Source organism: Parus major, chromosome 10, assembly GCF_001522545.3.
Source record: "Parus major isolate Abel chromosome 10, Parus_major1.1, whole genome shotgun sequence".
Taxonomy (NCBI): domain Eukaryota; kingdom Metazoa; phylum Chordata; class Aves; order Passeriformes; family Paridae; genus Parus; species Parus major.
In genome coordinates, this window is record NC_031779.1 from 8,611,323 (window position 1) to 8,625,798 (window position 14,476).

Sequence of the window (14,476 nt, forward strand, 5' to 3'; positions counted from 1 at the left end):
TCTTTCAGTATTTCAAAATCAAGTAAACTTTCCTGATTCCATTTGCAAGCCCACTGTGTATTTTTTGTTTGCCAGAGGAGGCAGGTTAGCTCCTGTTTCTAGAACCTTGAATTACAATGCCAAGTCGGTATGTTACTTCCATCAATTTCTTCCTTCTTGAAGTATAACCTAACAGCATTTACTCCCTTTTTTAGTGGTAGAAATCATAAACCCAAGAGCATTTGAGAAGAAATGAGTAAAGAAGAATCAGATCAATACTGGAGGAACTGAGGCTTGAGGAGAACAGGACATTTGGCTGGGGTACAGAGAAGTGAGAGATCAGTTAAATGCTAGAAAGAAGTGGGTATCTGGAGAAGGAGCACAAATTATTTAAGATAGAACAGATAGGAAAAGAGACTTTAAAAGCATTCTAGAGGTCAGAAGATGGCGAATATAGCCAGAATCTGGGTACCTGCCCTCTTACAAGGGCCTCAGCCTCTTTGGTGGCAGGGGCAGTCAAAGCAAGGGTGCAAGGAGACTTCAGACCTTCCTTGCCCTCTGCAGGTGCCTCTTCTCAAAGCAGGAGGAGTTTCTGCCTGTCCCCACAGGGTGCAGTGACACTCACTGCTGCTGATGCAGTGCACACATCCATTTATACCAGCACAAGGATGTGGCAACATAACACTCAAAGTGGCTATTTTCTGGCTGTCCCCAGCTAGGCTTTCAAACACCTAGCACAGAGCAAAATCAACAAGTTGAAGAGAGAGTTGTTCAGAAGTGAGCAATACCAACTAGTCAGGAGCCCTAGCTCACAGTTTGGCTTCAGAACTACAGGAGCTCTCCTGGTCTGGAGGATAACCGGATGGCAGCTGATTAACAGCTAAGTATTGGGACTGCTCTAAGCCCTGCAGCTTCTGATGTAATCCAAACTCTGAAGTTAAATCATGGAATTGTTGAAAACACTGGTGTTCATCCTTCCTTAAGACAATTTGTTCTTGGCTTTCCATCAGTTCTGTATGATTTCTGTAAGGGGAAGTGCTCTACAGAGAAATGCCACTGGTGACTGTTTCGGATGAGTGTACAGGTCTGAGTGTTTTGACGGTTGTTTTCTTTTCTTGTTGTTGCATTTGTGTTAGGTTGTGGGTTTTGTTTTGGGGGAGAGGAATGGACAGGACTGCAGGCAAAAGTAAACTCTCAGCTATATCTGCCCCAAGGATGCAAAGTGTTATATCCTTCCTTCTTATGCAGGATAATCTGATACTGACCTTTAAGAACTGGTATAGAAATAGACTCTTAAAAACAAATGCAGGTAAGAGAGAAGCCAGAGAAACCTCAGCTGAGGTCAGGCTAGATTCATACAATGGAAGCTAGTTTCTGAAACAGATAAGGTTTAATCCTTGAACAGAAACTTCCTCTCTTAGTTATACAGGCCCTGGTGTATTTAAAGAGCACCAGTTGGTCCAAGGGGTAAGAAGGGCACATACTGCCCCTCTGCAAAGTTTGTGCAAGTGGTTTTTATATATACTTAGGTTTGGACTTTTTATCCCACTCTTAAACCTGTAATTCCAGTGAATATTTTTCCTCACCAATTATCACTTTCTAATGAATCCAGGAGCTGTGCATCATAATGATTGTACTGATTACTTTTGTATCTACTAGTAAACATTCTTCCTAACAGTGGTGATGATTAATAATGTATAAAAATAGTAAGGAATCAACTATAACTTGCTTTGAAGTGAACATGAAGGTCACTCTTGATACCTTTAGCTTACTTCCTTCTCACTTCTGGGAGTTAGAGGGAAATGATGCACAAAAACACAAAGCTAAAATTAAATGCAAGTAAACAAAAGCTACAGACATTCACCTGGCATAACAGTATATGGCACAGAGCTTTTGTTGAAAAAATCATCTGAAAGATGGTTATCTTAATTGAAAGAAAAAAATAAAAATACCCCTGACTTTGAAAAGTCTCTGAAACTTGTATTTGTTTGATCTGCATCTGTCAGTGATTTGACCATGTAAACTATAGGCTCTAAAAGTAAATGGAAAACTACTTGGAAAGGAAATGCTAACACAATATTGGTCTAATACATTTCTTCAAAGAGAAAGAATTTAGTTTTTCCTGCAGCACAAACTGCTTGTATAAACAAAGTTAATGCCAGGAATGAGATGGTGATAAGTGAGGTATTATATTAACTTCTACTATTAGTGTTTCAGAAGATTACCTTCCATATTGAACTAGCACTAGTGAGAAGACCTAAGAGAATGTCTCCATGGTGAAGTGTTTGTTTCATAGATGGCATAATCTTCCTGCCCTATTTTGTGCTGTTATATCAACAGATGTCAGCCAAATCTACACCTGCACAGCGGGACTGGTCAGTCTGTTCCTCTGCAGGAAGGCTGAACAGAGCCAACTGCTAAAACTTGACATAAACCAGCATCTGTAACAAGGAGGGATCAGTGACCACTGAAAAGACATCAAAGTGACTCTTGCTCTTTTTCAGCCTTTTTCGTTAAAGATGTCTGTGTAAAAGAGCAGAAAAACTCACTGGCCACCAGCCCATGTCTGAGCTCAGCTTGGCTTCTCAAGATGATGTTTGAGACTTGGGTATAAAGTTGCAGTAAGTGCAGCAAGTCTCAGCTTTCCATGAATCTCATCCAGCTGCACTTGTCAGCCCATGAAATGACGTCCCATAATTTAACTGGCAGAGAGTTTCTGCAGGCAAACAGCAAAGAACACACTTTTAATTGGGCAAGGCTCCAAACCCAGGTCTCAGCCCAGGGAAGCTGCCCTGAGTGGGGTTCCCAACAGCCTGGATAGCCTTGAGCAGGCATCAGAAGCCACAGTAACAGTGGAGAACCTCTGCACCCTGCTCTGACCACAGGGTCTCTGTCTGTCAATAAACCAGGACAGAACCTTTCGTCCGTGCATTGTGCTGCCATCTGGACACAGGCTCAATTCTTTCCCACACTCCAAATGTTGTTTAATTCATAGTGGCCACTGTTATCCTCCATCTCATGCCAGGACATTTAGTGGGAGGCTATCTGGCATGGGCTGAACCAGTGCCAGGAAGTGTATTAATAGATAAACAGTTTAGAGGATTGTGTACCACTGCTTGGGCTCACAGCCAGGTCCTGCTTAGTTTACCAGATGAAGCAGCGAGGTCTCAAAAAATTACAGGGTTCTCCTACCTTCCTGGGAGGGCCTGCCACCCTAAGGCTGATGCTGTGGGCAGAATGCAAGCACCAAGGTTTCTCAGACAGGCCAGGTCTTCAGGTAAACTCTCTCATCTATCTGGCCTACTGTTGTCCTTTTGACTGGGATTTATAGCTTGATTGTTCTACCAGCTAAATAAGGTAACTCTTCCCATCATGACTTTTTAGTCTATGCTGTAGAGGAGATGAAAGGCTAAAAGATTTATTTCTTCAAAGGGGAAGTGTGAGTGTTTTGAGGCAGTGCACTCGTTGCTTTGTACAGGTCATTCCTTACTGCCAAAATATCCCTTTAAATAGAACTCAGCCTCATCCCACACCTTTGGCAAGGCAGACAGGAATGGCCAATAATTGCTGTGTGGCAATTCATATTTCTACTTATGAATTTAATATGCCATCATAAATTCCTTGTCCATATCCACACAGTAGAAAGAGTGGAGGCTTCCTGCTCACTGACTGCTAGCAGCATCACAATTTCAGGTGGGGGAACAGCTTGGTCATGATCTTGCACAGGCAGGTGAGTTTGGGCTTCTATCCAGTGCTTCATGAAGTTCATATTTCCATTTGATTTTAAGAACAGGACCCTGAAAAAATTGACTTGTTCAACTAAATTATTGTTTGTCCAAAGTGTAGTCAATTTGACAAAAGTGGGATTATTTATGGTCTTTATTATCCTTATAGAATTTTTTCCTCTAAAGTTTCTACTCTTTTCCCACATCTCTGGACAAGACTCCCTAGCTGACAGCTGTGTGCTAATGAGGGGGCTGCAGGCAAATCAGCAGCCCAGGTGATTCCTGCAGGGAACACTAAAAGAAAAAACCCACCCAACCAGGCTCTTGGCTCACATCCTTGGCCCGGCTGCTGCTGCCTGCTCATCCCCAATCATCTCTTGCCCACTCTCTTGGCAGAGAGGCCTGGACCTGTGCTTGCCTCAGTTTGCAGCATGATCCAGAGAGCCCTGTAACAGTTTGGTGCACAGCTCCCACGGCATGTTGGTTCATGTCTGTTGTTTGTCCATCTTTTTTTTTTTAGCTAGCTTTGTTTTCCAGCAGAAAGGGAACGGAGAGCCCTTTATTTGACAGTTGCTAGAAAGAACTTCATAAAAATTCCTTGCTTTTAAAAATATTTTTCTAGTTTTCATACCTAGAACATGTTATCTACTACTTCTTCTGGTTTGTCTGAAGTCTAGTAAATATTATTCTTTATGTGATTTGGGAACTTTCTACATACAATCAAAACAAGGCTTTGGTAAACCAAACCCCTCCTTCTTTATACAAGTATTCCTTGGGGAAAAGGATAGTTTTCAAATGGTGTGATACTGCAAAAGGTTAAACAATGCCTACTTGCACTATATATCACGTAAGCATGTTACTGATGCCTCAAATAATAATTCTTAACTGTCTTCATTACGCTTTCTAATTAATTTTGTATTTACAAGAATATATTAACTCTTGAGGCGTTTAACTCTGTAAAACGGTGATTAAATATGTAACAGGCTTCAAAGATTAACATCACAAAACTACAGACAGTTCACATAACATGATACATAATTTTCAGAAAAAATTACTTGCTAAGCATTGCAAATCAAATAATACTACAGTGAAGATTAATGAATGTAGAGGTCATTTTACACCAGTAAATAATGTTTAAATACGTTGGGCTTTATATATTTATTGTCCAGGGAAAAGCTCAGATAATTTATCAAGTAATTTTAAATACTTTAGCATTTTTGTGCTAAGAGTTCCAGGGTAACATCTTGGCTCTGTTGAAAATATACTGAAGTCATAACGAGGCTCCGACTGCCTTTATGGCTACAAGCCTGGCCATAAGATCATCTTCATTTTGTTATCCTTGCCATTATACAAAGTTGTAAGCTTCACACTGTCAATTCTTAAAAAAAAAAAAAAAAAAAATCAAAGCCCCTGTCACCAGTTTAGAGCTCTACTTAGAGAACAAGCTGCTCTTTCCTAGGCCAAACATCTTTCGACTTCTGTGGAAGGAAACCGAGAGAAGGGAGCAGCAACAGCTGGTTCTCCACAGTGTGTTCAACTTCACCAGGATAATCTGTATTGTTTCAGAGACCATACAGGCAATTTAGCCTCTGGTTGTCATATGTTACTACTGTAACATAACAGTTCCATTAAAACAAACATGAAAATCTATGTTGTGACTTAGTGGCTTGTATAAAGGCTTAAATCAGTGCACATAAAAGCTATGTGGCCAAATTCCTGACTGTTTCAGCCTAGGACAAGGCACACCAAATTAAGGTCTCACTTTTCTTCTCCTACATGCAGAATTTCCAAACCCACTGTGAAATCATTTCTGTTGGTGATGACCTGAATTTTTGTGAAATGTTACTCTGAAAGATGACATGGAGGATCATTCTTTCATGTGGCAGGATGACTATGAAAGAGCTGAGGAAAAGGAGACCATCATTCTATTGAAAAAGGGCTTTTTTAAAACCCAACCTCTCAATAGGTGGACATTAAAAAACCAAGAACAAAGTTCTATTTTAAGATTACCTGTTCAGTTCTCAAAAGCTCTTTTGTAGGACAAGAAAAAGAATATGACTAGTTACCTCTACAGTAAAACTAGAAATTTCACTAGTTAGTAAGCATGCAACTCTTCTTCTTTCGTACCACAATATATAATTTTTTCAGAATCCTGAAGACCTGTTTAATGCTCTTAATAGGAGTCTGTCTCATGAGTAACCTTTCTGGAAAACCAAAGCTTTTTGACCCTACAGACACTCAAGTGCAAAGCAGTGTTAGATGGGCGTGGGAGACTTGTGGGAGCCAAGGCTGTAGAGCTGAATGTTGTTAGAGGTGCGGTGGTTTTTGCTGTTTGTTTGCTTTAAAGTACAGCTAACATCTTGCACTGCTCACATATAAGGAGCTTTCTGTTTGTGCCAAAGGAATATGAAGATGCTATTGTGACAACGCGTTCGGAATAAATACAGAAAAAATACTTCTGCCTCCTTTGAGACTCAAGTTTGAAGTGGGCTATTAAAGCAAATGAGGCTGCTGGGATCCTGGAGCAGGATTCCAGCTGGTTCTTGGAAGCCACGTGTTATGGCAGGTGTTGGGGGTGCACTAGGTAGCCTCCTGCACACCCTTGTGAGTCCAGGAATGGCAGGGGTGCCACTCCCCTGGGGCAGAACAAAAGGCTGGGAGAGGATTGCACGAGTAGTGCAATCCCTGAAACGGGCTGTGCTTGAAACATCTGTGTTGTATCAGCATCGTGGAGCCCTGGAGGTCCAGCAGACTGCACCCAGGGGCTGGAACAGTGGCAGCGGCTGCAGGGAGCTTGAACTGTGCCAGCCTGGGCAAGTGTGAGGACTGGCAATGAGGAGAGCAAGCAAAACCTTGGGGTTGCTATCAATTCCAGTGCACGATTCTAGCTGTACTAAAATCAATGTCCAAAAGAAACCTTCACCAGGACTTGACCCCAAATTCTCCTCCAGGACACGGTGCTTGCCCCGTGAGCTGTGGGTCACTGGGATGTGTGGGGTGCACACCGCCCCGGGCAGGGTGCTGGCTGAATCCCACTGCAGCCCCTCAGCTGCTGCATGCAGCAGTGACTGACAGCCTGACTGCTGAACACCCACGTACACAGAGAGGCTGCACTATACATATGGCACAGTACAGAAAAAAGACCAAAGGAAATCTAGCAAAAAAAAATAAAAAAAAATCTCTTTTCCAGAAGACGATGGGGGATACAAAGAACAAGTAATTCTTTAGTGCAGAACAAAGAATTGCAGCTGGGTAAGACAAAAAAATCCAAGTTTTTCTCTCTGTTCCAGTTTTATTCTGCTGCATAGGCATCTGCCATGTATGGCCAAAATACCAGATTTTTCTTCTCTTAAATAGTACAAAGAAGGAATAGAAAAGAGGAAAGAGACTGATAAACATCAACGCTTGGCAGCTAGCAAGTGATGACATGAAAAGCACTTATGGCAATCTCTTAAGCATGGTTATTTTAAATTTATTTAAGAGAAAATCCTATTCAGAACAGAAGTAAATTGTTGGCAGCAGCTCTATTATAATAATTTGTCTATAAATCTAATGTTCGTAACTTGCTCTTCATGCAAGGCTTAGAGCATTTGTTTGGATGAAAAATTATAGCTGTTGGTGGTCTTTGCAAGTAAGCTCAGCCTAACAGGGCCCTGTGAATTTAAGGAGCTCTGTGACCTGTTGCTGGTCTTCTTTAATGCTCTAGATCTCAAGTAAGAAAATACAAAGCAAGATATCAAGAGTAAATACCCCTAGTATTTAAAACTGAATTAGATTTAAGGTTATGCTATAAAATGTTCTGCTGGGAGACTAGAAAACACATTTATCTTATGACTTCCTAGTGTTGTTTATCACTGCTGTATTAATGGGACAGGTGAACTATTTCACAAAACATTAGGTGCTTTTCTGCCTTTGCAGTTAGAACATTGCTCGGTGTTCAAATCTTTCTGGGAATGCAGGAGGGTGGTAGCTGGGATGAAGTACATGTTTAAACAGGACTGATTATGGTGAAAAGATTTTTTCTCAAAGATCTAATAACATGGCAACTTTCCATTTGGATTTATTTTGATCACTGGGACTGTTTCAGACATCATTCCAATTGCACTTACTTGCATCTGATGCCAGTTAAATGGCTTCACAGAAAGATGTCTATGGCTTCCACTGTGGGAAGCTGGAGGTCAAACAGGTTCCCTTCTGCACCTGGTGTCAGTGACAGCCCAGCATCTGCCACATACCAGCCGTGTGTGACACCCCTGCAGCCCAGTCCTGTGTGTGTGACATCCCTGATGCCCTGTCCTGTGTGTGACACCCCTGCAGCCCAGTCCCGTGTGTATCTGTGTGTGACACCCCTGCAGCCCTGTCCTGTGTGTGTGACACCCCTGCAGCCCAGTCCCGTGTGTGTATCTGTGTGTGACATCCCTGCAGCCCTGTCCTGTGTGTGTGAGACACCCCTGCAGCCCAGTCCCGTGTGTGTGTACCTGTGTGTGACATCCCTGCAGCCCTGTCCTGTGTGTGTGTGACACCCCTGCAGTCCTGTCCTGTGTGTGTGACATCCCTGATGCCCTGTCCTGTGTGTGACACCCCTGCAGCCCAGTCCCGTGTGTGTGTATCTGTGTGTGACATCCCTGCAGCCCTGTCCTGTGTGTGTCCCCCCTGGTGACCCCTCCGCTGACCCAAGGGTCGGACACCCAGAGGTGTGGCCGTGCGGTGACAGCGCTTCTCTGCCACGTGCTGTGCCGGTACAGCGAACCTACCTGCGCCTTTCACACCAGTTTGCCGTCCCCGTTTATACCGTGTGTGCAGGACGGCCTCTGACTACGGCACATCAGCCAGCATTTGCTTCGCGTAAGACACGAGAACGTGAAGGTTTGGAAAGGGCAGGAGAGATTTTTATTTTTTTTTCCTTCTGTTTCATCCAAGAACTATGTGGGTTGCAGCAACCAGACAGCATGGTTCCTGGGGCCAAGTTAAGACTTGCAAACAAAAGCCCAGCAGCCCGGGGGCTCTGCGTGCCCGCCCCGGAGCTCTCCCCTTCGGTACGCGCGCAGGAGCGGTGGTCCCGGAGCGACAGCGGAATAGCCACGACCTAACCCCCCAAAACTTTGCAGCCCCTGGGTATAAAGCACCGGCTTCCGCCAGCACTGCGCTTTAAGCAGCTGTCACGTCACAGCCCTCGGGGGCAGCTCTCCCGCAGCCCGGGGAGCAGCGGAGCGGGGCCGCACCCCCGAGCCCGCGGGCTCCGTCCCCGAGCGGGGCTGGGGCCGGTGCTCGGCTCTGCCGGGGCCGCGGGAGCGGGGACGGCGCTGCCCTGTGCCCGGAGCCGCCTCACAGCACCGGGACCCCACAGCAGGGGACGGGAAGGGACCCGACCCCTTCCTCGGCGCGGTCGCCCCGGACTCAGCGCCCGTCCGCCGCGCAGCCGCCGCTTACCTGCGGGCGAGACCAGCTCGCCTTCGCTGAGCTCGGCGGAGTCCGAGTCCATGCTGCAGGCACCGGGGGCAGCTCGGGCCGCCGCTGGCAGGAGGAGCGGCGGAGCGCAGCCCGTGCCTTCCCCCGCGCTCGCCGCCGGGCGCCGGGGCCGCGCCACCACACGCGGCCGCCTCGCCTCGCGCCATTGGCTGCGGGGCCGGGCGGGAGCGCTGAGGGCGGAGGCAGCGGGGGCGCGGCCGAGGAGCCGCTCCTGCACAAGTTGGGCTGCACAAGTTAGGCTGCCCGGCCCCTCCGCCCCTCACGGATCGGGCCCGGCCCGAGGAAGCGCTGCCGAGCGCAGAAACACAGAAATGACAGTCCTGTACGCCGCCGTGGCGTCTCTCGGCTGTCTATCCCATCGCTCTTCTTGCGGACATCTCCCCTGAGCTTCAGTCACCTTGTCTCTTTTTACCGGCTCCGTCTCCTTAATGATAAGTGTCCTCAAAAATTAGGAGAGAGGAAGCCAATGGGGAAGTGTCAGTTCTTGTTGGGTGTTAGTGCCCAGAAGGGGCACTAGTGAAGGTCTGAATTCTGTTGCTTCCCGGTTGTTTTTTGAGGGAGACAGTGCACTATCTGGTAAATGACCATGTCATTAGATTGTTTTGAAGTGAAAAATGTAGAAGTTAGACTCTGCAGGTTTTGCTTCTGTCCCATAAGCTACTACAGTCATGAGCCATCCCTTAATTCAGAGGGTTAAGGTCACTTACTCAGCTCTGCAGTTATGCAGATCTCTTTTTTTATTAGTTCTACTTTTTCTTGCTGTTATAGACCAACAGTGACTTGAATTCTAGCACAAAAATCTCAGGAAAGTAGTAGCAAAAAGTACTTTTGTAACTGGGAGCCAAATGCCATCCTAAAACAGGCCTTGGAGGTCTGATGGATCCATGGATCTATCACATGTTAAAAGCCAGCCTTCAACGCTTTGCTGCAGCTTGCTGCAATCTCCAGCCAGGGATTTATACCTGTAGCTGTAGGCCACAGCTTTAGTCTGGAACTCCCTCCCCAAAACCATACACCCCTCTTGCTGGAAAAAGAAATGTCTGGATGCTGCTTTCAGGCTGCATATAACAAATTAACTATTGCATCAGATCAAGCTTGACACTCTTGACAAGTGTGAAGACTTTTTCTTAACACAGAGCATGAGATTAAAAAAAAAAAAGTCTTTCTTTTAACTCAAAGGGTTCTGTCAAATTATTTCCAGTGATGGCTTATTCTATGAAATGCTACAATACTAAAAATTTGGCTTATATTCTTAGGTTGCTTCCCTGCTTCAAACCAAGTTGAGCCTGAAGAAAGAAAGAAAAGACCTCAAACTTTCTCACCCTGGAATGCACACATTGCTATGGTCAGTGTAGACACAAAAACCTTCAACCTCTGGAGTGAAAAGTTGGTTCTCAAGTAATTTGGGACATTGCTGTCATAACATGAGCCCATACTGTTAAGACACTTATGGGTTTTATTCCATGAAAACAAATTCTGACTGTTGTTTGTAGATGTTTTCATTAAATCTAAAATGACATTCCAAATACTGCTGAATACAATCTCATAAATTTGCATCGTGTAAGGAAAAAACATCTAAACCAAAGTGATTCTAGGATTCTGTTGTGAAAAGCAAATGCAAAATTTGACTGCAGAATATGTGGGGAATCTACAGTCATGATATAAATAACGTAGCAACAGAGAAGTCCCAATATTAAGTTACAGAAATAATCCCAGATACCATGCCAAGTGGTAGAATCTGAGAGATGAAAGGATTTTAGGCTCTCTCTCATTCTGTTATTGTTGTTGTTTGCATTTGTGCTTGTCAAAAGGAACCTAAATCACCTCCCTAATTAAGAGCACAATTTAGTAGGAAGAACAAGTTTGCATTTGAGTACAATTAATTAATTTTATGGACTGTCTTCAATTGCTAGAAACTAATGGTAATTTCTGATCTGGACAAATTCTGACTATTTAATGGCAAGGACTGTAATCAGACAAGCAAAGCAACACGATGGTTTTTTGAAGTGTCCAGCAGGACCCTTCCAGCTTCCTCAGTGGCAATGAGGGCTGCCTCTGTGTTGAATTTTGGGTCATGGATGGGGCTGATACAATGCAGCTTGGATGCCTCTCCAAGGTGTATTCTAGGCACTGGCCTTACCCTATTTTCTGTGTGCAGTTTTTTTCTTTTCTGAGTGTATAGCCTTTGCTATAATTGAAATTTAATGAAAGTTCTTGAATAGTCCTCTGATGATCATAGTTCAGTTAGTAGAAGGAAAAGTTATTTTTCATGATCCTCTGAAAAATGAAGGTCTTAGTATGGAACACTTAAAAGGAAAACCCTAGCCCCACTTATTTTAATTCCTGTCAGTGTTTTTATCTTTTTTATCCTATAACCACAGTAATAAATATAATGATGGAAATGTTATAACTTAATCAATATTGAGTTACGTCATGCTTGCGATATATACATTGGGTATTCTCATTACTCTGCTGTAATTACTTGCTACTGACAGTAAATTCTGCCTCAAGATTACTTTCCCTTTTCATTGCTGCTAACCATAAAGCAGTTAGAAAAGTTTTCAGCTGTAACAGAATGAGCATATTGTTTCATTTCAAAACATATGGTTAGAATTCAGGGTTTTTTTGCTCTCAATGTTCTCTGCCCAGCACTTGGTTTAACATGTGACCTGGAAAATTCCATATGCTTACAGCTCTGAACTTCATAGTTTCCACTCATTACAATACTGGTGCAGAGAAAAGCACAAAAAGTTTATTAACAGCAATATGTGCACTTATCTAGGTGCCTGTTAAATGAAACTCCACGTGGAGAAAGTTGGTATTTCATGATTTATTTTTTGCATTTGGTACAAATAGTGCAATTACATATTCATTGTTATAAACTTAATCTCTGTGACTGTAGCTCTGCAACTGTTTGCTTTATTGCTTCCCAAAGCCTAGGATGTTTAGAATCTGGAATGTTTTTTCTCAAGCACTAGTTAATATATTTGTCTATAAATCTCTGCCAATAGGATGTAGCAGGGGAGCTGGTAACATTGGAACTGGCCCATGTAATCCCAGTTATAGGATGCTACATCTCTGTGTGGCTCCTCCATTCACATTTCGGCTGCATCTGGTCTTGATCTTCATTCCATATGGAACTTAGCTAAAACCCTCCTCTGCCCACTCATTGTGTGAGTGCTGGAGATCTGCCTATGACAGCTTCTAGGACTCAGAGTTTTGCAGTGTTCCATTGGCAAATCACGCCTGCGTCTTCACACAAATACAATTTCATTGTATTCTAAATGCTTAGGTAGCCCAGCTACCATTCCATCCCTGTCTTACATTCATCCTTACAGGCCTGCTGTGAAATCAAGATTGAAGTATTTCTCTTTTTTAGAGGGAAATGAGTTACTGAGAAGCTGGGATTTAAAGTCAAATGTGGAGCACAGAATTTGGCCAGAATCCCAAGAGCTGTACCTGAGCTGTTCAGTTATCCATTTCTGCTGAATAAAAGGCTGGTAAGCTACCTCTGGTATGCTACTTGAGCTTCCCTCCTTGAAACTGAGCCTTCAAACCTCTAATGGAAAACAGTCTCTCTTTTCTTTCCATTGTTACATCTAACAGAACCCCCACTACTATCTTTGTGTTTGACTTGTCTCCTTTACACTGTCCAGGCAGGTAGGATTGTACCTTCCTCTCAGTTCTAAATGCAAAAAAGTAAGGTTATATTTTTTCCTCACAAATTATTTCTTTATTTAAATTCATCTACCCTAGGATTTACTGTTTCTAAACTTGTTGCATGATATTTTGTTACACTATATATTTTATTATCTTTCATATTTGTTAAGGAAACTTTCAAGTCTGACCATTTATGAGGCTCTCTGGCAGTCACACTCTAGCCTAACAATACCAAGCATGATTGCTACTGAATATATTAAACTGAGCAGCATCTCCCACAGGCTGACAAACTCTTGAAATGTGCTGTAGCAGATTTTAGATTTTTTTTCCCCAATTTCTTTGTGGTGTATATGTATATATTTCATGAAGAAAACTACCATGCACCATTATTTCCAGGACATGAGTAATTGGTGTCAGTAGATTCTTTGTCAACAATTTTGTCATGTTGGCAACTTAGACTCTTGCTGGGGTTTGGAAGCCAATCAGCATGCATTGCATATGGACATTTTGTGTGCATTGCTAGGAGATTTTCTTTGCAATAATGCATCTATTGTAATCTGAAAACAGATTTGATTTAGAGTTCAGATGATGAACAAGATGTCTTGTGTTACTTTAATTCTTTCTCATGGGCCAGCAGATATTCAAAGACTGAGATTTTTGTAACACATAATGTAGGCAGTGCTTGTACATCCTGTGTTGAGGGGATAAATATGGAAGAGTTCAGTATTTTCTGTTCTCTCCCTTTTTAAGTAACTGTAAGAGATGGAGAGTATCAGTTCTGAATACCTACTGTGGCATGGACATATTTTTAGCCATTGGCCTTGCTGAATTATGTTCTGCCTTTGGTGCTGAGGAAGCAGTCACAGGCTGAGACTGTGGTGAACTGTCATGTTTGGAATACCAGATTTAAAGATTGAGGCTCAGTTTCAGTCCTATCACCTCAATGCCTTGTAAGCTGCTCTCAGGAGATTTTAATTCCAAGTGAAATAGAGTGAAAAAGCAAAGTAGTAACTTGTCCCATTTCCTCTTAACTTGTAGAAACAAGGCTTCATGGGAACTGAACAGCAAAAATGTTCATGTACACTTTTGGCCATGAGAATGTTGTTACTTTTCTGTGCAGTTTTAGTTTTAGGATTTTGCCAGTAGAATAAGGCTTTCTGTATTAAACTTCAAATTGGATTGCCTGGGCATTTCATTGTTTTCTACTACTTTAATGATATTGGGTTTTATTTTCTTACAGATACTTTACCATTCCGTTGTGTGAGATGGTGATTTGTCCTGTGCTTAGAAAGACATAACTCTTGTAAGTTATAGATGCAATTACCTGTATATTGGCAAACTCTTGAATACACAGTCTTGCTTTCTAAGTGATTAAAGAAATGAAAGCTACTTTCCAAATTGAAAAAGCACCTGTTAATTCTGTTGGTGGGAAATTTCTTTTCAGGAATTTCTGCATGGAAATTTTATTTCTTATATTATAACCTTTTTTTTTTTTTCTTTCTTTATGAGGAGGAATTTGGGCATTATAAGTAACCATCAGGGCTTTAAAATAATTTTACTTGCTATTTAAATTTCATTACAGATGGGGTACTAATAATAGTAAAGGCTAAAACTGATTAGTAGAAATACATTTTTGCTTTATC

The 14,476-nt window shown here is 42.8% G+C and overlaps 1 protein-coding gene and 1 long non-coding RNA gene across 2 annotated transcripts in view; one reads left to right on the forward strand and one right to left on the reverse strand.

Moving 5' to 3' along the window:
- Positions 1-9,280, reverse strand: part of TNFAIP8L3 (TNF alpha induced protein 8 like 3) — a 44,290-nt gene extending 35,010 nt beyond the window's left edge. Inside the window, exon 1 of the mRNA XM_015638711.3 lies at positions 9,135-9,280. Within this exon, the coding sequence (XP_015494197.1) occupies positions 9,135-9,186 (52 nt within the window). The 5' untranslated portion in view covers positions 9,187-9,280. The remainder of the gene's footprint in view (positions 1-9,134) is intronic.
- A 1,168-nt stretch (positions 9,281-10,448) lies between these two features.
- On the forward strand, positions 10,449-14,213 carry LOC117244959. Its single transcript, XR_004498991.1, has 3 exons — positions 10,449-10,518; positions 12,553-12,673; positions 14,074-14,213. It is a non-coding gene; the product is annotated as an uncharacterized LOC117244959 (long non-coding RNA).
- The last annotated feature ends 263 nt before the right edge of the window (positions 14,214-14,476 follow it).